The 27,332-nt window shown below is 38.8% G+C and overlaps 2 protein-coding genes across 2 annotated transcripts in view; both read right to left on the reverse strand.

The window, feature by feature from the left end:
* The window catches only part of KLHL41 (kelch like family member 41), a 12,247-nt gene extending 7,322 nt beyond the window's left edge, over nt 1-4,925 (reverse strand). The window contains exon 1 of the mRNA XM_032771059.2: nt 3,741-4,925. Within this exon, the coding sequence (XP_032626950.1) occupies nt 3,741-4,850 (1,110 nt within the window). The 5' untranslated portion in view covers nt 4,851-4,925. The remainder of the gene's footprint in view (nt 1-3,740) is intronic.
* A 558-nt stretch (nt 4,926-5,483) lies between these two features.
* BBS5 (Bardet-Biedl syndrome 5) lies at nt 5,484-26,125 on the reverse strand. The gene is made up of 12 exons (XM_032771060.2): nt 25,909-26,125; nt 21,828-21,910; nt 18,166-18,231; nt 16,126-16,175; nt 15,580-15,707; nt 12,237-12,372; nt 11,113-11,208; nt 10,506-10,568; nt 9,475-9,609; nt 9,274-9,357; nt 7,309-7,332; nt 5,484-7,194 (listed from the first exon to the last, which is right to left on the reverse strand). Exons 1-12 carry the CDS (start codon nt 25,968-25,970, stop codon nt 7,093-7,095), a joined length of 1,029 nt encoding a protein of 342 aa, XP_032626951.2. The 5' UTR covers nt 25,971-26,125; the 3' UTR covers nt 5,484-7,092.
* Between the last annotated feature and the right edge of the window lie 1,207 nt (nt 26,126-27,332).

Below are 27,332 nucleotides of genomic sequence, written 5' to 3' on the forward strand. Positions count from 1 at the left end.
GACTATGGCCCGTCTTACACTACGCGATAAAATATGAATTAGGTAAAATCGGTTTCATAAAACTGATATTATAAATTCGATTTTCATGCGGCCACACTAGCACAGTATTCGCGTGTCGCCATGGTCCGAGGCTAGCATCCATTTTCTGAAGCGTTGCATTGTGGTAGCTTTCCGTAGCTATCCCATAGTTCCCGCAGTCTCCCCGCCCCTTGGAATCTGGTTGAATCATTGTCGCGGTGGTTTGGGTAAATGTCGTCAGTCATTCCTTCCTCCGGGAAAAACAGCTGACAATCCTTTCGCGCCGTTTTTCCCTGAGTGCCCTGCAGACGCCATAGCACGGCAACCATGGAGCTCGTCAGCTTTTTTTTTTCCGGCACCAGTATGTTACTGGATGCTGCGGACAGAGGCGATACTGCCACGCGTACACCACGGGCATTCCATTTGCTTTGCAATGATAGCAGAGAATGGTTACTCGTTGTTCTGTACCGTCTACTGCCGGAGTAAACTGACAATGAGATGACGGTTATCTCTCCCCCTCTGTACTGTCCATGCATCATGAGTGCCCTTGCTGAGATCGGCCGGGGGTGCAACAGCAAAATGGGAATGACCGCCCGAGTCAATCCCTCCTTTATGGTCTAAAAATAGTCAGTCCTGCCTAAGATAAGGGCAAGTGTACTAGAGGACCAGTGTATCAGAGCACAGCTTGCTCTCGTTCGTATTCACAGGGGGTGCCCCTGCAATAACCCCACCCGTTGCTCCCTCCTCCCCCAAACTTCTGGGCTACCGTGGCAGTGTCCCCATTTGTGTCATGAAGTATAAAGAATGCAGAATAAGAAAAACATGAGACTTGTTGTGGAATAAAATGAGGGGCAGCCTCCCGAGGGGCTATGAGCAGCAGGCAGATACAGAAAATCTTTTCTTTACACAGGAAAGGGAGGGCTGATTGAAGCTCAGCCCCCATTGCTATGAGGAAGACGTTACCAGCCGTTCTGTACCATTACTGGGAATAACTGGGAGTCTTCCTATTTTACCCAGGCGCCCCAGCCAGCCTCACCTAAGGCCAGCAGGAGCACTCACGGGCTGATGGCGACGATGGATATCAGTCATATTGTACGTCTACCACACAAGGGAGGGGAGAGGTGGATACTGCTCTTCACTGCTGCAGCATCGCGTCTACCAGCAGCATTCAGTAACAATAGGGTGACATTGAAAGAAGTCAAGAAATGATTCTTTCCCTTTCTTTCACGTGGTGGGTGGGGGGAAGAAACTGAGGAGCTATTCCCTGAACCACGCCAGACACTGTGTTTGAACCTACAGACATTGGAGCTCAGCAAGAATGCAATATATCTTTCAGAGACTGTTTGGACTGTGGGATAGACCGGAGTCCTCAGTACCCCTCCTCCCTCCCTCCATGAGCATCCATTTGATTCTTTGCTTTCCGTACACTTGTCACGCAGCACTGTGTAGCCTGGAGATTTTTTTCAAACGCTTTGGCATTTCGTCTTCTGGAACGGAGCTCTGAACAACAGATTTGTCTCCCTATAAGCGATCAGATCCAGTATCTCCCGTACGGTCCCATGCTGGAGCTCTTTTGGATTTGGACTGCCACGCACCCGTGCGATCAGAGCTCCACGCTGGGCAACAGCAAATGTAATTCAAGTTCGGGGGCTTTTCCTGTTTACCTGTGCTGCATCCGAGTTCAGATTGCTGTCCAGAGCGGTCAGTGGTGCACTGTGGGATACTGCCCGGAGCAATAAACGTCCCTCGATTTCCGTCCACACTAACCCTAATCCGATATGTTTATTTCGATTTTAGCGCTACTCCTCTCGTCTGGGAGGAGTACAGAAATCGATATAAAGTGCTCTTTATATCGATATAAAGAGCGTTGTAGTGTGGACGGGTACAGCGTTAAATCGATTTAAACGCGTAGTGCAGACCAGGCCTTAGTTTTCTCCCACCTTGCCAGGCACTTAATGAAGTGGTAAGGCCAGTGAGGCAGAAGTGGTGGAGAAGCGGGGACTTATGAGTGGAAATGTTGTAGGACTACCATGTTAAAACTTTGAAGGAAACAATCACCAAGCTGGTAGTGCAGAAGAGTAGAGATATTTTAGCAGTGTGCTGCAGCAGCAGCACTTAGGAGCAGCAATGGAGTGGATAAGTGGGATGGGGACAGGAGGGCAGCAGAAATTCAGGGCATGGATCAGGGAAAGATGTAAAAGAGGATTATGGAAATTACATCAATGACTAGCCTCACTCCTATTGTATATGTGTCACTAAAAACCCCATGATGGAATTATAGCCTGATAATTTAGTTCTAATTCTAGATTAGATTATTTCCTGAAACCAACGTAACACTTGCACTGCAAGCAAATTTTTGTAGCAACTCTTGTACTTCATTGATTAGTGCTTTGTCTATGTAAGGAAATAAAACAGTATTAATGTACTTCTCTCTAGAAAACAAACAGTTCTTTCTCAAAATTTGTACCTATCTCATTACCTTAGTATCTGAACGTGATATATTAATCCATAGCTCATGAAACAGTTGCAATAATTGCTATTTTCAGTATCTGCCAATGACTTTAAAATTATATAATTTAGTATTGCCTTGCTGTATTATATGCTAACAAAGGATCTGATCTTGTATTCCTTAGGCTAATCTCCCACTGAAATCAAGGATTTGGAAACAGAGCATATCATACAATAAATCAAGAGATAGTTACATTCTGTACCCTTGGGTATTTCAGCTATGAATCTAAAAACCTCAGGATAAACTTTACATAAGCATACTCCTTGAGCTTTTTTGTGTGTGTGCTAATTTTATGATATCTGTGTCACTATAGTTAAGGCTCAGCCATAGTTTGTATTAATAAATCTTACATTTACATGGATTTAAATGTTCACATACACTCTAGTCTGAAATATAGTATTTGGAGCATTATTACAGTCTGTTTGCCAATTTAAAAAGGTTGTATTTAAACTGACATATCTCAAATTACTTCAAGCTTTATAATTTTGGCAATCTGCCAGCCAATAACATGCTAGGACACTTACTGATGTTTTGGGGGCGGGGAGAGAATTAAATTGGTTAGGACACTAAGGGCCAGATTTTTAAAGGCATTTAGGAACCAAAAGATGCAGATAGGCGCCTAGTGGGATTTTTAAAAGTGCCTAGGCACCTCTGATTGAAATCAGTAGGAGTAAGGAATCCAGGCACTTTTGAAAATCCCAGTAGGTGCATCTTTAGGTGCCTAAATACCTTTTGAAAAATTGGCCTAAAGTGATTAAAACATGTTAACTAAACTTTAAGAACTCACCTAGGCCTTAATCCTGAACACAGAGAACATGCAATTCCCATGGATTTCACTAGGAGCACTGGATGCTCAGCACCTTTTAAGAATGTGCCCAAAATGCATATTTTCATAGAAGCTTTTGTTTTAATAGGAATCAATTTAATGTAGAAACCTGCCATTAAGGCATCTGTTAAAAGCCAAGCAAGTCAAGTGAAAGATGACGACATTTGTCCCTAATGGACTATGCTGTTCTGGGAGGAATTTCAAAGACTACAGCAACAAGCAAAACTTTTACAGGAAAAAATCATGTGACTGAAATTAATTAAATCAAACATTACCCTATTCTACATTTAGAGTTAAACCTAAATACTCTTCAGTAACTTGCAGAAAGCATAACAAGAAAAACAGACTAACACCATACTGATATGCCAATGAGTATGAGGCTTATACCTGGAAGAAGTATGACTGTAAAGGTTGATCCTTGTTCTCCTCATCCACATACAGTCCTCCAACGACATAGACTTGATTTTGTTTGGTGACTATGCTGGAATGATTTCTGGGAATCTGTTCTGCCAGGGCTGCCAGGAAACATTCATTCTCTACAGGGTCATAAGCCACTGCAGCTGTGTCATTGACTAGAAGAATAAGGTCTTTGACAAACATACCATGTCTCGGAATGTCATTGAGGTATCCAGGGAGTAAATCTTCATCCCCTATATCACCATTTACTTCCCCTTCACCTGACTTTCCCTTGCTTACAGTAGGTTCAGGCAATTTTCCAGCAAAGGCATTCTTAATAACCTTGATTTTTTTCTGAAGATCTGAGTTGCTTTTGATTATATCATCTTTCTCAACATGCTCCTTGAAATATTTTTCTGCCATAAGACGAAAACGAATGCAGTCAAAAACTTCTCCCAGGCTCTTTATTCTGTTCTCTTTGTCTGTTCGGACCCATGTCATTACTGCTTCAAATACTACTTCCTCCTTTTCTACGTTTAAGCTGTCAGGTGAAATAACTGAGATGAGCTCATGGGGGGCAAGCTGCATGAAGTCATCTTCTTTGCAAATCTGCACAAAGTGGTCTGACACAAAGTCACGGGCAGACAATGCAAGTCTTGGGCAGTCAAGGAGGAGACCTAATCTAAGGATGGCTAGACAATTACCAACAGCAAGTCTTTTCTGAAGATAGGAGACACACACAGTGAATACAGAAGGGATCTGAAAGCGGCTGGCCAAAGCAAAAATATCTTGCACGTTAGAATCATTGAGATCAATACTTGCAGAGTAAAGGTACCTGACAATCATATCCAGGATGCTAGGGTCCACACTGTCTAGAACCACCTCCTTTTTTTTCTCTTCACTTTGCTCAGATAAGAAATACTCACGGAAATAAGGACTACAAGCTGATAGAATCAATCTGTGGCAAGGTAAGCTTTTATCACCAGCTTTTAGATAGCAATCAATGAACTTTGTCTCATCCAGTAGTTCCTTGAGGCCATCCTGAAGAAGCGTGGATTGGTAAAGTCGAAGCTCTTCAGTGAGTTCCCTTTGGGAATCCATTTTGTGAATAATATGGGTGTGTGGGAGGACGCTGAAAGCTTTAGCTGTTGTCGGCACTAAGGTCTGCCTGTAAAAAGGCAGATCAATGTGCTTTGCCCAGCCTGAAGTCTCTGTAATATAATCCTTCCAACTAAATATAGGTACAGCCTCTTACAAGTTGGAATTTAGGGTGGATGGTGGTGTGGAAAGAAGAGTTGCTCTTGCAGCTGTCATAGATTGAAAGAAGCAACTGTTGCTTTTACTCACTAAGGGCAATCATTATGCATATTTAATCACTGAAACTTGCGGAGTAAGATATTACTCAATTTGAGTAAGGATGGCAGAATCTGGTCTTTAAGGAAATAGCTATGAATCAGGTCTCAAATATAAACACATTACAGAATACTCTGAAATAAAAGTATTGTCTGTAAAGGGTAAAGTTAGCAGCTATGATGTTATGTCTATTCACAGTGGATTCACAGAAAATGATTTTTAAAGAAATTGCTTCACAAAAGTCGCCAAGTATGAATGGCTAGTACTTTATTCTGAGTAAAATTCATTGTGATTCATTAGAGATAGATACTTTGTGCTAGGGTGTTTTTTCATATCCACATATATCATATCTGAAAAAATAATTCAGTTCTGGAGAAATAATGCAATGAAAAATCTGTACTTTATTTTGGATTTCTACTTAAAACAATACATGGTAATTTGTTTGCAAGCTAAAAAATAAAAAATCTCCAAGCAAAATTTCAGTTAATTTTAAATGATCATTTACAAATGAAGCTCCAACTTTTTTATTCTTAAAATGTAATTCTCATGCTAGATCATTTTCCTAGACATATCACTTCCCTTCCTCCTCTCCTCAAGTATTTAAGTTTTCATTTTAGGGAAACATTAAAGTGGTATTAGTAAAGGGTATCCTCTCACCTTTATTTTAAAAGGAAATAGGTACATTAGAGACAGAATAGAAAATTAAAAAAAAAAAAAAATGAATGCCACAAATGAAAATTCTTTAACCAATGAGAATTCTCACAACACTAAAAATTGAGAAAAAGAGGCTTTGTATTAACAGTACAAACTGTTAATAGTTTAACAAAGCAAGAAGAGCAGATTTGTAAAATATACGTGAGTTAGGTACTCACAAATTATTTCTGTTAAAAGTTTCAGAATTTAGGCAGGGAAGGCTTAGATTTCTATTACATTTGGAAATGTAGAAGTTTAACAACCCAGAATTTCCTTAACGTGCTTTAGTGACAAAGGGCTTGATCTTGCTCTCACAGAAGTCAATGGCAAAAAAAAACATTAATGGGACTTAAATGGGAGCAGGATTGGGCACCAACTTTTATAAATACATTTGATATAAACAGGATTTCATTTAATTATAGTTTTTTATATACATATGTTTTACAGAAATATTTAACAGGGTTTTCTTCCTTCCCATACCACAGTGAAGTCACTGGTGCAGTCAGCTGCTAAAACAACAGCTGAAAGGAGAGCTCATTTCACTTTTTCCATTTATAGGAAATAGTGTGTAAGATCTCATCTCACTAAAAACATAACAGCTGCATCTCCCCTTTAAACAATAAATGACTCAATTCTCTCTGCATGTAACACAACATTTTAAAGGTCTGATGGGTCAGAAGCAAAAGATATGTAGTGTGTAATTCTTTCTTGATTATCTCCTTTAAAAAACAAACAAGTCAGTGCTTTCTGGAAAAAAAAATTGTACTGGAGTCTTTGGATGAAAATTAGTACCTGGAATGATGACTGATATACAGTACATGAAGTTCTATATGTAATAAGAAAACCAGCAGTTACACTTGGAATAGTACAGTACTTTGTCAAAACGATATCAATACCCACTAACATAACTATTCTTTCTTTTAAAAAAAAAAAAGTTTCCCACATTAATATATTTTTGTTTATTCCCCTAAATAACGTTTCAAGACTGCGTCACAAAAGATGCTAAGGAAATGTTATTTAGATATAACTATAGATCAGTAAATTTTTCATATAAGCAAATAAATTAAAAACTTTAGCCAAGAAATATATATAAAAATACACAATACAATTTGTACAATTTGTTTAACAAGTTTTTTCACAAAATAAGTTAACTATGCATTGTACGATATTTATATGTTCCTTCTCTTTGGTACAGTAGTTCTGTCTTACTCAAATATTTTCAGTGTTCCTAAAGATCTGGTGGTAACATAATGACTACATGTCTTGCATAGATTGGGAAAATAATGTTAAGTCTAAATCAACCCATTATTTCCCAGAGTCCCTGAAGCGTGAATCCATCCTTCAGTTTCTCTATTGCCAGTCCCAGTTCTTCTGAAAATACAGGTTCCCGATCTTGTTGCTTGTTTGGAGGTGAAGGGCATAGGGAGGAAGAACAAATAAAAGACAAGTTTCATTAGAATCTGTGAATAGTGAATTATTAATAACATGCATTTTACAACGTTAGTGTTCTTACCTTATTACCATCAGCAAAGTAAGCCTACAAAAAGAAAAAAAAGTATCGTAAACCCACCTAAATGATTTAAAATTGTTTTCCTATATGCAATTTAAAAAAATACTTTCCCATTAATTTTTTTATATCTACACAGAGATACTTTAGGCTTCTCAGTTCTATTAACTTTCCATTTTAAAATGAATTTCAGTGTTAAACAAAATCTCTTATTTAAAACTGCATTTGGCATGTTTTCTGAAATGTACATGTGTGCTTGGTAGAATCTTTTACTTTCATTTTATAAATAAGACTAAAAATTCACTCTGGGTTGAAATTTACTATGCAAAACTTCAACCAGAAAGCAATGACTTAATATGAAATAATCAATCTAAGTAACTGCTAAAATATCTGTTTTAACAAATGTCTGTTATTCATAATAAAATGGAGGCAGAACTGATGGCATGCTCATAGTTCCTTCTGCACATGCAGCAACATTTACTATTCAATTTCTAAAAATGGGCCCTTCATAATATCTTGGGGCACGTTCACAAAAATTAAAAATATCAAAATGATTAGTCAACAACACTAATGGGCTAACATAACACTTAAGCAAAGTCATTCCTGTCTCAGGCAAAGACCTGTATAAAGAGGTGGGCTTTATACCATCCTCTGAAAGTCAGACTGAGTCTTGGACAAGTGAGGAAAACAAATTCCAGCATCAAGGGCTCTTCTCTGAGAGGTCCATGCCAGCAGCAACTAGACCTTTAAATCTAGGGACTTAGCAAAAAGTGTCTCATCTGACCTCAGCTGTCTTGGTGGGACAAGGCATTTTCCCAAATAGGCCTGAAATCACATGGGACTGTACAGAATACTAACACCTTCAATTACAAGAGAAGACTGTTAAGGAGCCAGCCTGTGGAATTCAGATGAAATATGTTCTCTGTGGCAACTACTGCTAAGCAAGTAGATCACTGCATTCTATGCCAGTTTCAGCTTCCAAATATTATCCTAGGATAGTTACATAGAGAGCACATTAGCTTAATCCAAAGTAGAAGTGAGAAAGACATGGATAACCCAGACAAAATCCAAATATAAGAGAAAAGGATTATAACTGTGATGATAAACTCAGAGATATAAAAGTACTCTGGACATTGAAGCCAAAAAACACAGAAGGAAAGAGAAGAAAAAAGGAAAGGAAATTACAGACTGAAAGAAGAGAAAAAGGAAAGATAGAGATAAAAAAAGATGAAGGTTAGCAGGACAGATAAGGGCTAGGAAAGAAGAAAAATAAGGGCAGACTAGTAGGGTTGGTTTTAGGATTGTTGAGTCTATCAGATTTCAAAGGTGAACTATTAAAATATGTATTTTGGGTTAGGCTACCATATAAAAATACTTGTGCACTCTTCTGTTTATACTAAAAAATAGTTTCTGGATGTAGGGAAAGGACTACATTTAAAACAATTTCAGAAAAGACTCCACCTCGTCAATATATCCTCTTGTGTTTGTATCAATGGACGTTGTGGGTACTCATCACTTCTTCATATTAGGTTTAGGGACAACATTTAATAACACCTTTTCCTAAAATTTTGTGGGGGCAAATACTGAGGCAACCTTCTAGACACAACACTGTCATATCAATCTGCCCAGAAAGAAAGAAGACAATTTTAATATCTGTATGACCTGATTAAACTACAAGCTTTTAGATCCTGCTGGACCTTGAAGCATGTTGCTAGTTGTTTGTGACTGCTACTTTAAATACCAACTACCTTGACTGTCAATAACCATTTGAAATATTGCTCTTTCTAAAGAGAATGTTGAAAAAGTTAGAGTTTACAGTTAGAGACTACACAGTTTTGGACTTTATGCCCAAAAGATATCTAAATATGTTATTTAACATCAAAAGACTCAACATTGCTTTTAGTAGGAACCCAAGTCTATAAATGATTTATGTTTAAATAATCAAACAATCGTTTTTCTGGAGAAGCTTACTACAAAAGCATCTGTCTGTTCATCAGATTCTATTTCCACATCATCCTGAACCTGTTCCACTGTCAGATCTTCAAGAGGTTGAGGCTGTAAATTGAGACAACGAAGTAAACATACATTTATATAAAATGTTTTTAATATAATTTTATTTCTTCTGTTAGTGCAATGCTACATGTGGCTTCTGTAATAAAAGGAACAGAATACCTTTTCTTCCATTTCATAATCCAATCCAAATATAGGGCTAGCTGAGTAAACTCTGTGCAGTGAATTTATTTCTTTCACTGCCTCCTGTAGTTTCTCCACAGGATCTATTTTAAAACCAAGTACATATCCTCCACTCTACAGGAAAAGAAAAATATGTACTCAAATGAATTGGTTTTTTTACTACATAAAAGATGTACACTTATAGAAAAAGTACTTCCTCTTGACAGGCATTTCTTAATACTAACAATGAGGACTTTTATATAAGCATTTTATAAATTTCAAACTGCTGTACAAAGCCCGGGTGAAATTCTGGCCCATGGACTTACAGTGGGCTAGGATTTCACACCCTATGAAGTATAAAAGCTATGCACTACTATTCTGTTTTACAGATGGGAAACAAAGTTGAGGAGAGGTCAAGAGAAAACTGAAAATCAGTGGCAAGGCTAGGATCTGTATTCAGGAGTTTCGAGCTGCTCAATAAATGCTTAATCCATTAAATCGTAAGTGGTATTATGAAGGTACTTTTTCATTTATAATGAATGCATTTGATGTAGGCAAAATTTTTTCAACTGTAGAAAGGTTTTTGATAATGGTCACCAGTAGAAGAAATTACCAATCTTTTACACAGAGTAGCAAAGAAGACAATTTTTTTTAATAGTATTATTTTTAGCTGCACAGTGCTAAAGGTAATCCATGTACTTTCCCTAAACGAGAGTTCCCATGTAACAAGGCATTACCTAAATAAATACTATATTAACTGGCCATGCTGGCCAGTTTATGTTCCAGTCAGAGACGTCATTAATCAGCTGGTGGTTCATTCATCAAAATTTTTGTTCAATAAATTCATAACTCAACAACCATATTTTCACCACAACTCTGGCCTCTTATGTAGCCAAGTTTTGAGTTTAAACTCTAAAGAGCATATAGGAGTTCAGTTCATTAATTGTGTAAAAATAGCACACAATATCAGAATTGCATAGCTATATAGGTAAAAATGAAAATAACTCAAGAATGTTATTAAATCATCTTACCTGCTGAGAACTTTCTATGACAAGTGCCAAGCCAAACTTTGAGTCTCTAATCTTTATTGAACGCTGGTTGTAAAGTAAAAAGAGGTTAAAAAAATGGTGTTCTTTAATTCCTTGATACAAACAATTTGTTAACATTTTTAACTGCAATTATCAGTTCTGAATGCGTGGCATCTTCAGCCATTTGGAATTCCAAATCTGAACCACTGACACCCGGTGGAGGAGTATTCCATCAGAAATGATGGCAAGGTCTTGGCAGTGTTCCTTTCTGAAACCTTTGATCAAAAGATGAATTCCAAAGGTCACATACATTAGTGTACATTACTGGCATTGGAGCAACAGCGTGGTAAGCACCATGGAAATCAGAAATGCAGATCAGATTCAAGGATCTGGCTCCTGATCCTGAAAGGCTTGATTTTTTTTCCAATGAATTTGGACAGAAAAATCTGCTCTACAACAGATAGGAATAGGGGCAAATCTTTCCTCAGATAAGGACATACAATTCTCATTAAGTTCCATGTGAGTTAGGTGTGTGAATCGAAGGTTGGAATTTGACCCATATCATACAATATTTAGGTTTTAAAAGGATTGTTGAGGTTAAGATACTTACAATTTGCAGATACGGTATGCTGACATTAAAGCTGTCATTCATATTTGCATGCCAAACTATTCTCACATTAGTAATGAAAAAGGTCCCCAGATTTCCCTGTTTAAAAAATAGATGTATCAGAATTTTTTTGAAATGTAGGGCCTGTTCTCATTTGCTGACCCTACTCATATCCTTCACTGAAATGCTAATATAATGGAACTCTGCATTCAGTTAAATTTGGATTTGACACTGCCTAACTGAAGTCAATGGGAGTGTTACCACTGATTTTAATGGGAGCAGGAGAAGATCTTAAAAAAGACTACCACTACTTAAGTGGTGAAAACCTTTGGGGGATTGCTATTACTGTAGCAAACCAGTATCACACTACAACACAGTGAACCTTAGAGGAGAATGTGAAACTTTCAAGTGTTGTTCCCTGTAGAGTTCCAGAACTGGCATACTGTACAAGTACAATGGCATGTGCGTTAAATTTAGGTGACTGTGGATGTGTGTGCCACAATCAAAACTGGAGCAAAGAGGAAAAAACTCTTATTCATCAAGACTGATGTAATGCCCATTTTGGACTAAAATTACACAGACAAATAACAGCTTCCATTTTTCCATGACCTAAACAAGCACAAGTAGTACACTACAGAATAACACCGACATATTGTACATGTCACTTCCAACTCCTAATCTCTCCCCATCCCCAATAAATAATCTTCTATTCCAATGTTTTTAGTTGTTAGCAACTAAAAAACAAAGGAAAACATGCAGTCAAAAACTGCAAGTGGATTATACAAATATGCAGAAAAATGTTTTAGAAATACCAGGGTATACTTTGAGGATGATCCACAGAGAATTAGGCTCTCAAATACTTCTTGTTAATAGGAGCTGTATATCTAATTCCTTGTATACAGACCTGAAAATCTCTCACAAATGTCATGACAGGTTGCTATGAGGAGTACTCTGTTATACTGAATAGCATACACACAGGATAGACGGCTTCTCATGTAACTCACTCATGAACTGAACCAAAAGAGAATTCCTGTGAGGTTATAGAACTATAATAGTACAGTTGCTAGGAAGATGAAAAACAAAGCACAGTTTTAGTAAAATTGCATATACTCTTATTTTAACTATACCTGGTCACTAGATAAATTCCAGACTCCATTTATTTTGTCATATACTTGTTCTTGTGGTAATAATCTCAGATGCTTGTTTTGAATCAAAGCACTTCTCAGCTTAAGATCACGGTACATTTTAGAAGTTTCATAAGCTCTACAAATAAAAATACATGCCAAAGCTGAAGATTTCAATGACTTTCATAGTTCATGTTAACACAGGTTTATAAAATATTTCAAACTTCCCATTTCAAGTATCTACATTCTACAAATAAGTTCAGCAATTTTAATAAGCCTTCACTAAGCAGAATAGCTATGTTAATTTTTTAAAAAAAACTGAACAAAACATTAAAAAAAAACTACTTTTAGCTTAATCAGTTTTGGTCTTTTGCAGTGTTCTGATGTATGCTGTCACTTTTCTGCACCTTACAGTTCTGCTCTTTCAGCTGTTAAAATGCAACCAAAGCCTTGCTGTTCACACATTATATACAGTATGGACACTGGGAAACATTTAATTTTCAACTCTGATCACGCACAAATATGCTGTATGTATAAGATATACACAAACTTTTTCCACATTTTAATTATGTATATAGTGTAGGTCAGTGTTCATGCCATTAGACTATGTACATGTTCAAATCTATATAATGTATTCTTTAGGGGTGAAATCCTGGCCCCAATGGGCTTTTCAATCAGGTCATGATTCCTCGATTTACACTAAATGATTCACTACTACTATGCAAATATTTCAATTAAAAGCGTACTTTACTTATTAATATTAGTTTTTACCTTCAAAGAAGCTGAATATTGAAATTAGCTCTAGTGTTATTTAGAAATCAGAGTTTTTTTCTCACTGATATCATACATGCTACTTTAAACCACAGGAATTGCTTAAAATCATTATCTGTAGAACTTAAGCTTTTGTATTCAAACTAGGGCTGTCAAGCGATTAAAAAATTAATCGTGCAATTTAAAAAATTAATCACTATTAATTGTGCTATTAATCACACTGAAATAATAATAGGATACCATTTATTTAAATATTTTGGATGTTTTCTACATTTTCAAATACATTACAGTTACAACAGAATATAAAGTGCTCACTTTATTTTTCATTACAAATATTTATGCTGTAAAAAACAAAATAGTATTTTTCAATTCACCTCATACAAGTCAATCCCTTCATCATGAAAGTTGAACTTACAAATGTAGAATTACATCCAAAAAAGATTGCATTAAAAAATAAAACAATGTAAAACTTTAGCGCCTACAAGTCCACTCAGTCCTACTTCTTGTTCAGCCAGTCACTGTCTACACTTACCAGGGGATTGACGTGTGGCAATCAATGCATCAGTAGTCAATTTAGGGGGTCTAGTGAAGATCTGCTAAATCAATCGCAGATCGCTCTCCCATCAACTCATTTACTCCATCTGAACAAGAAGCGTAAGCGAAGTCGACGAGAACACGTCTCCTGTCGACACAGCGTAGTGTGGACCCCACACATAGCTGAAGTTGTGTAACTTACATCAATCTCCCCCCGGAGTGTAGACAAAGCCTCAGACAAACAAGTTTGTTTACATTTGCAGGAGATAATGACGTCCATTTCTTGTTTATAATGTCACCCGAAAGTGAGAACAGACGTTCGCATGGCACTGTTGTAGCTGGAGTCGTAAGATAATTATGTGCCAGATGTGCTAAAGATTCATATGTGTCCCTTTATCTTCAACCACCATTCCAGAGCACGTGTCCATGGTGATGATGGGTTCTACTCGATAACGATCCAAAGCAGTGTGGACTGACATGTTCATTTTCATCATCTGAGTCAGATGCCACCAGCAGAAAGTTGATTTTCTTTTTTTGGTGGTTCGGGTTCTATAGTTTCCGTATCAGAGTGTTGCTCTTTTAAGTCATCTGAAAACATACTCCACACCTCGTCCCTCTCAGATTTTGGAAGGCACTTCAGATTCTTAAACCTTGGGTCGAGTGCTGTAGCTATCTTTAGAAATCTCACATTGCGTTTTGTCATATCTCGGTGAGTGTTCTTAAAACAAAAAGCACGTACTGGGTCATCATCCAAGATTCTTATAATATGAAATACATGGCAGAATGCAGATAAAACAGAGCAGGAAACATAGTATTCTCCCCCAAGGAGTTCAGTCAAAATTTAATTGACACTTTTTTTTAACAAGCATCATCAGCATGGAAGCATGTCCTCTGGAATGATGGCTGAAGAATGAAGGGACATACAAATGTTTACCATATTTGGCATGTAAATATCACGCAATGCCAGTTACAAAAGTGCCATGCAAATGCCTGTTTTCACTTTCAGGTTACATTGTAAATAAGAAGCCAGCAGCATTATCTCCCTTAAATGTAAATAAACTTGTTCGTCTTTAGTGACTGGCTGAATAAGTAGTAGGACTGTGTGGACTTGTAGGCTCTAAATTTTTACACAGTTTTGTTTTGGAGTGCAGTTACATAACAAAAAAAAAATCTACATTAGTAAGTTGCATTTTCACAATAAAGAGATTGCACTACAGTACTTGCACAAGATGAACTGAAAAATACTATTTATCACTTTTACAGTGTAAAAATAATATAAAGTGAGCACTGTACACTTTGTATTCTGTGTTGTAATTCAAATCAATATATTTGAAAATGTAGAAAAAGTCCAAAAAATTTAATAAATTTCAACTGGTATTCTATTGTTTAACAGTGCAATTAAAACTGCGATTGTGATTAATTTTTTTGAGTCAATTGCATGAGATAACTGCAATTAATTGACAGCCCTAATTCAAACAAATTCCAGGTCATTTATGAAGGAAAGATGAACATTTTTTGATGCAAATCAATTGACAAATTTTATTTAAATCAAAACATAGTTAAAGACAAAACCACTTAGTGAATCTTTAACAGAATGCAAGGATGACCCAGTAGCAGAATCCAAGAATTTTAGTTTCTTCTAATACCTGATAACTGTTCCAATGAATTTTTTTTCTCAGGTTTGCACTGGAGTTATTGTAACTTGTTCTGTGCTAGGGCCAGAGCCTGCAGTCTTCATTCAAGTCAGATTCCAATTTGAGTGAAAGTTTTGGCTGAGCCAGAATGTGGGATATCGTCCCTGGTCAATAACATATATAAATTAAATGTGTTTTACGGTATTTATTAATTTAATTGGACTCACAGACTTTCTGCCCCTCCTAACCCTCCACCTCACATTTTAAGATTCCTTGCTCGTATTTCAAATACTTCTGTGGACTTTATGTATGTGAGAGTATGTGACCGGTCCATCAGTGACAACAATCCCTAATTCTGCATCTATACTTGACTTACTATAATTTTAACATTATTTTAAGTATGGTACCTGTGTACAGCAATAACTGAAGTGAAAAGTCTGGGACTCCCAGGAACCACATTAGTAAATATGAACTCAAACCGTGTATTGTTACATTTAGTTAATATATAAAGAGCTTCTGTCTGGCCTCGTAGTTTCTATAAGAAAAATTGTTAATATTTAATATTTTGACATTACAGCATCTTGACTGTAAACAATACAGAAAATCAACAATCCAAACATACTATTTTTTTTTTTTGGGTCATATTCTAATTGTAATCACTTAAGGTGAAATTCGGGCCCCAGAGCAGTCTATGGAAGTTTTACACTGACTTCCTGGCCCACTGGTTATTGAAATCCTGGCCCCACCAAAGTCACTATTTCCCCCCAAGATTCTTGTAATAATAAACCCTCTCCTTATAAAATTAAAAGTTTATTTCTAAATATTTAAAATAATCATTTCACCACTATTTTATTTCTATGATTAACTATGAACTTTCAGATTATTTATATAGTGCAAACAGTGTTTATGGTACTTTTACACCTTTTTAATTAAAGAAGTATTTTGAAACTTACTGAGTTAGCTGTTCTCGTAGTTATATTTATAATGCAGTTGTAACCAACAGCTAGAAATTGTGGGGGGAAAAAAGCACAGTTTTGATCAGAAGAAAATTCTGTTATATAGAACAATACTGTTACAGCATTGCTTTGGACACTGATTGTGAAAAGCCCAGACTATGATAGGCTGGCTGGGCCTTTTACATTATGTCATACCTGTTCACAGCTAGAATCTCACCCTTAAAAACAGAAATCCCTACCACCATTACATTAATATTGTTGTGAGGATTCCAGGAGCTAAGAGTGCAAAAATAATAAAAGCAGTTTGGGTAAGGGAAGGGATAGTGTTCCTGAAAAGAGGAGAACGGGAAGAGAATGAGGGGACAGAGGGAAAAAAAAGGTAAAATGTTAAAAATGCTTTATTGCCCTGACCACAATAGTTTGTGTTATTAAAAACTAAGACCCCAGTCCTTCATCTGAGCAGACCTACTGACATAGTTAGGAGCCTAATCTGAAGCCAATCAGTGTTTTGTCACTGATTGCAATAGGAGCAGGCCCAAGCCCTACCTAGAGCACACTAGTCTATCCATCTGTGTAAGGGCAGCAGAACTGGAACCTAACTGGGACATGCGCAATATTATTCCCAATTTAGGTTCCAGTTCTGCAAATAAATCTAAATACAATTTTCTTCCTTGCAAGGATCCCCATGCAGGACTGGGACCTTAATTTTTATAATAGAAAATGAGTTGAAAGTAGCTGCTGAATGAACATGGGGACTTCTAGGAAATATGATAAAGGATAAGGGTCCAAATAGTCCAACAAATCTTAATATTATTAAAAGTAAGCATAGTCAAAAGAGTAGGGTCAAGGCATTCACAGCCTTCCCAGTTTTTAATCTTTCCACTAGAAAATATTTATAGACATTTATATAAATATAATTTATATAGAATAAGGCTGCAACAATGAAATCAGTAAAGGACAATTAGGGAGCTATTTGTGAGGAGATTTTGCAGTCTTGAAAACTAGAGTATGGTGGCAGGCAAAAGGATGAGGATGCTTATATCTTTACACAATGCACAAGGTAGTCTTTCCTGGTATTTTTGCACATATTTATACTACTCTCACGGTCATCACTCAGTACCTACACTGATGTCCAGTGTGAAATCTAGAATTAGCAAACTCTCTCATTAATATTTCCTATTATTTGTCAATAAATTCCCTTACATGTAATAGATAATGCGTTACTTTGACAGATAATCATTTTAAAATATCTAAAAAGTTGAAGGATAGAATTGCCTCTGCCTGTAGCAGAGGTGAATCTGTTCTTGAGACCATAAGCAAACTTTATATAACTTGGCAAAAAAAATCACTACAAATACGTAATACAATGTAGGGGGGATTGCATTTGTGAGCATTGGGACTTCTACTTTCTTGGCTACTGGAAATTGAGTATCTGGAGCAAAATGCCTGCTGAACAAATGTACCATGACACACACTATCATTCTGCAAGCTACTTAAGAACATGCTTAACTTTAAGCACCTGGGCAGTTTCTCGTGTAATTGAAGTTTGACATGTGTTTAAGTAGCCTGCTGAATCAGGGCCCATAAAAGTAAATGATATGTTTCTGAAGAGAGAAAAAATGAGGATCAAGGCTAAATCAAAATAAAGAAGTGGCAACAGCATATACTGATATGACAAGTGGGCAATTCAAAATACAGTAAAATGAAACAATTCTTCCTAGGTAAACCTCCACAGACTTTAGGAAAACTATAACACACTCTGTTGTGATCTTCAGAATTCTAGTTTGAGAAATTGTTATTAATCATTGACAGTTTATCTAGGAATTATTATATTAGTTCCTATATTACTGAAAGGAATAATGAATACTGCTGGATTATACCCAGGTTAGGTAGCAATGGGAGACTGAAGACTTTGCAGTAGCACACAATATTAGACTGTAACTTTATTGCTATACTCATTACTGTTGTGATAATTCAGCATACTACCACATAAGAAAACACAAAACTTTATTCATCTTAACTAAAGGGGATACTTACAGAGATTGACTCTAGGTAATGCCAATGAGTGCCAAATAATCCGTAAATTTGTCACTAGAAGTCTACCTGGAAATAAAGAGTGCAACATTTTTCATTAAATTTGACAACTGTCCAGGTTAACCATGAGATTTCAAAGTTGCTCCACAAAACTTTAAATTTTAACAACAACTGCCTCCTTTCCTCTTCCTGAAAACCCCTACAAACCAAATGCCAATACTGATCTTTCTTTTTTTGTAAAAACCTTTATTTTAGATACAGTTCATTATCACCATAGAATGACACTGAGTCATGTTCAGCACCTAGGTCAAGATCATATTAGAGGAATGGGTTTCCCCCAGGTGACTGTGCAGCTACCAGTGCAATAGTGGTCGTGAACTTTAGATGGTTCTCACACATGAAAAGGGAGCTTCAGGCTAACAACTCTTAGATAGAGTTGTTAGCTAGAGAAAGGACTAAAGGCCTGTTCTAAGAAAGATCTCTCATGGTGGCAATCAGGAAGGAGGGAAACAGTTTCCCATATAGAACTGAGTGACTTTTTTTGACTGAGTAGTTCATTCACTGAAAAAAATGCAGTTTCAGGTTAGTCAAAATTATTTGCAAATGTGCACTTATTTCAAATAGTTTCAGTCAAACCAAAAAGCAAAATAACTTTGGTAATGTTAAAACAAATGATTTTGACATATCTGAGACAATGTGTTTGATTTTTTGGGCTAGATTTACAGGATGGCCAGGGGCGATGGTGGTGACAGTAGTGCAGCTGCCTTCCTTATAACCTTTAGTCCAGGCATTAGGCCTCTCACCTGGGATGCAAAAGAAACCCAAATATAGTTCCCCCCTCTCTATGATATGGAGAAAAGATCTGAACTTGGATCTCCCATATTGCACAAGACTTCCCCAACCAATCTGTTTGGGGTATTCTGAAGCAGATCTCTCTCAATCTCTCTTTAGAACAGGGACTTGAACTTGGGTCTTTCCCACCTCACGTAAGCCCTAACCACTAAGCTACACTTATTCTCATTCTCTCTCTACCCCAGTGACTATTCAAGGATTTTATACAAAGCAGAATAGCTTCAACAGAAATGACAGAGACCTGCTTCACAATATCCCACAGCCCAGTGGACAGGGGATTCTCTTGAAATCTGGGAGACCTACGTTCAAATTCCTTCTCCACATCAGGCAGATGGAAGAATTGAATATAGGTCTTCTATATCCAAAGAGAGTGCCCTAAAGGTTATAAGGGGGATACCACCACCACCACCTTCTCCTCCAGTCATTTTGTGAATCTAGCCCTTCAATTTCCTTTGCTTTTATTTTAAAAAGTTAAAAATGCCCAGAAATGAAACCGAACATTTCAGATTTTAAAAAGTGTTTGCTCCAAATCAAAGTTTTTGTGATGTCTTTGATTTCTTGGATATTTTTTTGTAATCTACTGTTTTAGAGAAAAATCAAAAAACTTCCCCCCGGAAATGCCAGAGAATCAAGAAGTCAGTTATTTGCCCAGTTCTACTCCCATACACCAGCGATATCCACAAGAGGTAAGCCCTAAAAACAAACAAAAAACAGTTACGGATTTCATTCTCATTGTGGTGGTGGGTGGGAGGATGAGGAGTTCCTTTACATGAGCTATTTTACCAAGCAGCCCTATACCCATGGACCTTATGCAAATCCCCTTTATTCCTTCTGCTTGCACATCAGCCCAACCATCTTCAGGAGTGGTTGACTTAGCATGAAGGCAGCTTATGTGGCTGTGAAGGAGCAGAGAGATTGCTGCCAGGTTCAGCAGGGGTTAAAGAAAACCTGTGGTTTCAGCTAGCCCCGCCCCATTATACCTGCACCCAATGTCAGGCCTCAAAGGGGGAGAAAAAAAGGGTGCCTGGCTCAGTCAGGTACTGATTGGTGAAGAGGCAAGAACTCTCTGTGTGTCTGTCTGAAGGCACTGATGCAGGTTGCCTGACAATGCAGCCACTGGAAGCAAGTAACTCTTCCCCTGCCAAGAGGAATCTAACACCAAGCCCCAACTGGGGAAACTGGGCTAGCAGGACCATGCCCCAAACTAAAGGACTTAAATAGGGAGCAACTCAGACAATAGGTCCCAAGCACCCTCCTCATGGCTCGGAGCAAGATCCATCTCCTCTATCTAGGGGTGTGACTGGCCCAGGACTCTGAGCCAGGACCTGAGGGAAAGGAGGGCAGGTCCGCCACTCCAGCCCCTAACCAATGATCTAACCGCTAGGCTGCCTGGCCACTGAAGACCCTATCACAGTTGTGCATATCCCTTACTACTGTATAAGAAAGGCCCAACATTTTGTTCTAAGTAGAGACAAAAAACCAAAAGAATCTGTGGGTTCTTCTCTTAAAGTGCTTTTCAATAATGAAAAGATCTCGCATTGTATTTAAGTTCCTTCATTAGGATGGCTAATGAATTAATTTAAACAAATTACAGTTCCAGTTCATGCAACAACTTGATAAATGAAGGTTTTGTTACCATTTCTAACAGTCCTCTGTGAAACAGGCTATATCATTTTAAAATGTAGTTGCCTGATAATAGCACAATTTTAAAACCTAGTCCAATGACACTCTATGATGAATTTACCACTTTTTCTGTCCACAGAAGCACCTTAACCCATGATGAGAGAAACCACTGAGATAATTAGAGAGTACAATAAATCTTGAAAAAAGAAACCCTCGTGTTATAAAATTTAAACAAGTTCCCACTAGAACTAGAAATTATACAGTTGTAATTTAGGCCTATACAACCTTCTGCCGGATTATATCTTAAGATCACCAAGTTGTTTTTAGGGAGGAAACTGAACCCAAAAGAATTGCCTCCTAACCAGGCTTTCAATTCCAAACAAACCCACAGGAACAGACTTTCAATCACCTATTTTGCTTTCCATGAAATCCATGCTATTGGCACCTACTGCGCTACCTGGTGGATATCCCTGAGAGGCTAGATATATGTTCTCTGTCTGGTAGCACAAGTATCCTAGTATAATCTGTATTATAGTCTAGATGTTTGTTTTCCTAAGATCTTCTTCAGAGAGAACACTAATGACCAATATCAGATATACATACAGTAGCTCTCTCTTACAAGATTCACAGTCAACTGTAGAACATTACTTGATAGTTCTGCATTTTCCTTTCAGAAATAACATAACTTCAGGTATAATCATTATCTAATGGTGTAATTGTTTCCGTCTTTCTGACAATTATACATTCCAGATTCACTCCTGTTCCCACTGAAGCGAGCAGGGGTAAGTCTACACTACCCGCCGGACTGGTGGGCAGTGATCGATCTATCAAGGATCAATTTATTGTGTCTAGTGTAGACACAATAAAATGGATCCCTGATAACTCTGCCGTCAACTCCGGAACTCCACCGCAGCAAGACGGGGAAGCGGAGTCAATAGGGGAGCGGCAGTGGTTGACTTGCCGCCATCCTCACAGCCAGGTAAATCGACCTAAGATATGCCGACTTCAGCTACACTATTCGCGTAACTGAAATTGCGCATCTTAGGTCAACATCTCCCTTCCCTCCTCCTTCCAGTATAGACCTAGCCTAAGAGTGTTTCCATTAACTTCAATGGCAGCTGCTTTAAACCCTCAATGATGAAACAAATTAGAAGTTAAGAAAATGAGAATTTCATTAGGTACACACTTACCTCTGTCTCCATTGTTTCCTTTGGTATCTTCAATAGAATCTAAACAGTCTATAAGAACCTCTCCTGGTCTCATTTTCATTTGTCTAAAACAAGGTAATTTTATTTGTTTTCGATATTATCATTTCATTTATTCATCTCCATTTAAACAGATCACAAAATACTATGGTCTAGACACAACAAAATAAAGATATTATTAGGTTTACTCTCTTGGACCCTGCAAAGTGGTGATCATTTCTACTCCCACATATTCTCTTTCTTAACACCTCCCCCAACAAATGCAATAAGAGCTAATTCTGTAAGAGCTATACATGTTTGTCATATCTGAAAGTCAGGTCCTACTACATATAATTTCAATGGAGAGGCAATACAATCTCATTAGTCCATGACAGTGATGCCTGTTGGTATACAGTTCAAAGCTCATGTTGCTTTTTAGATACCAAATTAAATTTCAATTCCCTGCCTTATTTGCTGTCTACTGTCACTTATGGGTTTTCTTTTGGCATTACTACTTTAAGTATTTTGTCACCTAGATATTTGGTTGGGTGTTGAAATTCATGATGATACACCATCGGGGTGGGTGGAAGGCCAAAACAGAAGGAGGACACCAAATGAACATAACTGCATAGAAACTCAACACATGGAAACAATAAACCAGCACTACTGAGTCAAATACATAGTGCTAATGTTTTTTAATTCAACTGCAGACCACTGAGAAGAGCAAGCAATGAAAATTTTGCCAGGTTTTCTTTTCTTTTTTCTTTGCAATTTACCATGTGTTATTTTTAGTCACTTGTGAATCAAGAGAAAATATTTTAATAATACTTAACACTTATTTATATTTTCAAAGTGCTGTACAAATGTTATTTTCACATTCATTTTCATGTTGTGCAGCTAATTTTATAACTGATTGGGAGGGCATGGGGCACAAGCCACCAATACTTGGAACAAAAGAATGTGAACCAAGGATTTGCTAATATGGTAGAAATATCACAGTTTGTATATATGTTTGCAATAAGAGTAATGAATTCTAGGACTACCATGTTTTTAAAAATACATCTAACATTATGCAGCGTAGTACCTGTGTCGGTCCTTTTCTGTTTAGTATTATACAATTGCTTCTGGCATTGAACATAGTGGAAAATGGCCAATGAATAGATGAGTAGGTAAACAGTTCTACAAATTCACTGTCCAAATGGGCCAGTCTTGATCAAGAAAGAGTTTTACTGTTTTTTATAAATGTTTCTAGACCACAGATTTTAGATTTTTACTCTAACCTAAAAACCACAATGCATGCAGTTTTAAGTTCAGACAGAATTACTGCAATACACTCTACATAGGATTGTCTAAATGGTAAGTCTGTTGCCATAAGCTGGAGCTATTACAGTGACTTTATTGTTATTCAGGCTGAACTGAAGGGTTTTTTCCTACTTGTTGTTTTAGTGCAGTAACTCTCAACCAGGGGTAGGCAACCTATGGCACACGTGCCAATGGCGCCATGCGAGCTGATTTTCAGTGGCACTCACATTGCCCGGGTCCTGGCCACTGGTCCGGGGAGCTCTGCATTTTAATTTAATTTTAAATGAAGCTTCTTAAACATTTTAAAAACCTTATTTACTTTACATACAACAATAGTTTAGTTATATATTATAGACTTAATAGAAAGAGACCTTCTAAAAACATTAAAATGTATTACTGGCACGCGAAACCTTAAATTAGAGTGAATAAATGAAGACTCGGGACACCACTTCTGAAAGGTTGCCAACCCCTACCAACCTTTCCAGAATATTGTACCCTTTTCAAGAGTCTGATGTGTCCTGTGTACCCCCAAGTTTCACCTCAACTTAAACTTATAAAATCAGACATAAAAATAGCGTCACAGCACACTACTGTTGAAAAAAATGCTTACTTTTTCATTTTTACCATATAATTATAAAATCAGTTGATATATATTGTACTTGCATTTCAATGTATAGAACAGTATAAACGAACCATTGTCTATGACATTTTATAAAAGCAGCAGAGAATCTTGCGGCACCTTATAGACTAACAGACGTTTTGGAGCATGAGCTTTCGTGGGTGAATACCCACTTCGTCAGATGCAAGTGGGTATTCACCCATGAGAGCTCAAGCTTCAAAATGTCTGTTAGTCTATAAGGTGCCACAGGATTCTCTGCTGCTTTTACAGATCCAGACTAACGCGGCTACCCCTCTGATACTATGACATTTTAGTTTGTACTGACTTCACTAGTGCTTTTTATGTAGCCTGTTCTAAAACCAGGCAAATATCTAGATGAGTTGGTGTACCCCATGGAAGAACTCCAAGTACCTGCAGGGGTACACGTGTCCCTGTTTGAGAACCACTGCTTTAGTGTATTAGCTTAATATGTACATTTCTTTTGAGTCTACACTCAGGAAAACACGTGCCCTGTGGGACCAAATTCTGCTTCAGCGGTAAAGTTCAAATTCCAGAGCAATTTTAATTTTGTTCTCTCACCATGAAGCATCCTTCAATCTTATCCAGCAAGCTAAGGCTCTTAGTAGAAAATACTTATTGATGTGAACTTTGATTTTGTCTACCATGATTATTTTAGAGGATGTGTGTTTCATTATGCTCTTTCAAGGACCTGCTCCATTCCCCAGGCTTTGGCTCCTATGATGTCCAGATACACAGTATAAACTTAAGGATTTTTTAAAAAACTAAATAGAAGCCAACTTTCCTATAAAAAAGAACAAGAGGCACACTAACTATTCAAGAGAAAACTGTATGTTTCTGAAATTGCTTCACACATCTGACCTTGCACACTAGGGTTACCGTAAGTCCAGGTTTTCCCAGACATAGCCTCTTTTTTTGAGCCTTCTTTCTCTGTGCAGAGGGATTTTTAAAATAACATGAAATGTCCAGGGGTTTTTCAGAGCAGAGAAGCTGCAGCTCAAAAAGGGTCCTGACTGGCCCCCTTCCCGATTAGTCCCTCCCCTACATCTGTGATGGCTGTTGCTGCATCCTGGGCTTGTGCCAGCCACCCTCCCAGTGTTATTGGGGGCAACAGTGACTCCACCTCCAGTGAGTAAACCCCCCCCCCCCACCAGCTCTCCCTCTTTGGCAGCATCCTCTTTTGGGGAACCAGAAATATGGTAACCCTTAGACACAATGAAGGCCAAAGAGTTCTATAAACAGGGGTCAGATTTGTGGGAGAGGAGAAATTCTCTTTCAAGTTTCACCCATCAGAGTTACCAAAATGAGAAGTTAATCATTCTAGATTGTGCAGAAGTTCAAAACACAAAAGTGTGCTCTGTGAGCTTTGGTGTGGCTTCAGTATGCCTGCGGGCTCTGCTACATTTCTTGGGATCATGAGTGTGTTATAGGCGGGGCAAGCAGTATCTTCCAAAATGCCACTTACATGTAGCACCAAATTAAGATTCACTCTTTAAATAGTACAGATCTGTGAAGATACTGCTTTCCTGCATGAGGAATTAAACAGATAGCAATGCTGACACTTACAATCATTGTCTGTAGGCATCTAAGTAAATACCTTGATTAAGTGAACGTGGCACACAACTTTGTATGCGGACATCTTTGCATTGGTTACACTTAGTTCACGTTTTTGAGAGTCTTTGCTTACTTTTTATTTTAAATGAAAGTGGAGATTCTGGAAAACAGATCAGTAGTTTCCCAGAGGATTTGGTACACGGAATGAGCAACCCACTGCTTGTTTCTGAGCCCTGACTACACTCCGGTCCCTAAACGTAAACAGCAGGACTGGGATCTGTGCTAGAACTCCCGCGAGCCTTCATCCCCCTGTACTGCTCCCTTGTAAAAACGGATGCCGGACGCACATCCGAGCCGGGGGGCCCGGCTGCTCCCCGCAGGCACTACCCCGTCGTGACGTGACCAGTCACCAACGCGGCCCCTCTCTGGGTCTCTCTCCCCCTGCTCCAGGCTGTGCCGGGAGTTGCCTCGGGCCCCAGCGGGCTGGCAGGGCCGGCCCAGGCTCCCCCAAACAGCCCCACCACCCTGAGAACCAGGCCCCGCAATGGGGCTGAGGGAGGCTTCGCAGAGGGGAGGCCCGGCGGCGCCACTCACTGAGGGGAGATGTCGAAGCGAACATCCCTGTCCTCCCACAGCGCGTCCAGCACAGACGTCATCACTCCCCGCGGTCCGCCAGGGCCGGCCAAAGGCTCCGCGGAGTTCTCTCCCGCGTCCGGCACCGGTCTTGGCAACCGCCCGACGTAGCGCAGCGAGGACCAAACTTCCCAGGAGCGACAGCCATTGGGAGGAGCTGCCGCCGCCGGCTCCGCCCGCAGAGCGTGGGGTGGAGTTGCTTCCTCCACGCCCATCACGTGGCCCTGTCCCCAAACAGCTAGTTGAGTCGCGCGCGTACTGCCGCCTCGCGGGCGTTGGGGTGGCGACAGGGTTGTGTCCGCTAGCTCAGTACAGTGGTAGCCACCACTTTCTCTCTCCGCGGCCGGTGCGCGTAGGGCCCGCCTGCCGCGGGGTCATGGCTCCCTGCGAGGCGCTGTTCTGGGCTCAGCGGGCTGACCCTCTCTTCCTCCTCCTCCCACCTCCAAACCCGCTAAGCCTGGCGCCACCTTGCCAGGGAATTGACTGTAAACCCGGGTCGGTAACCTGTGCTGACAGGGCAGCCGCTGGGACAACGGCCACCACTAAGTATTGGACGCTGCTGTGCGGGTTTGCTGGCGGCTCTGCCAATGGAAACCGCTTAACGCCTTTAAATGTAGCCGCTGCAGAGGTTTTCTTCTGTAACTGGCGGCTCTAGAGCTCCTGCTGCTGTAATCAGCTTTGGGTACGGGGCTGGGGCGGGTTTCAGCCCCTTCGGCTGTTGCCCTGTATTCTCCTCTCTTCCTTCGCTTCAGCTCGTGCTCTACAGGCTTTCTTCGGGGTAGGTTCTCTTGAACCAGACTATATTTTCAATCTGATTTAGCAAGAGTCTTAACTTCTTCCTCTTTCTTTTGTATAAACTCAGGTTTTGAAGATGCCAAGAGATCTTCATAAAAATATGTTTAGCAATACTAAATATTAAAAGCTTTTTCAGGATTCATAAATATCTAGAGTCTGAATTCAGTAAGAGCATTTTGAGACATCTAGTCTATCTGCTTCTACACATCTGAATACATTTAAAAAATGTTATTTGGAAATACAGAAAAGCTCAGTTGTACTGGTCCCCCTTCTTTTGCTTAATTTCCACTAGCAACAGTAGAAGTTCCAAAAGACTAAATAGCATTCAAGGATAAACAAACATTTATATAATATGTCATATCTGCAATCAGGTTACTTTGAACATAAGAACGGCCGTACCGGGTCAGACCAAAGGTCCATCTAGCCCAGTATATGTCTACCGACAGTGGCCAATGCCAGGTGCCGCAGAGGGAGTGAAGCTAACAGGCAATGATCAAGTGATCTGTCTCCTGCCATCCATCTCCATCCTCTGATGAACAGAGGCTAGGGACACCATTCTTTACCCTTCCTGGCTAATAGCCATTTATGGA

Source organism: Chelonoidis abingdonii, chromosome 10 (assembly GCF_003597395.2).
Source record: "Chelonoidis abingdonii isolate Lonesome George chromosome 10, CheloAbing_2.0, whole genome shotgun sequence".
Taxonomy (NCBI): domain Eukaryota; kingdom Metazoa; phylum Chordata; order Testudines; family Testudinidae; genus Chelonoidis; species Chelonoidis abingdonii.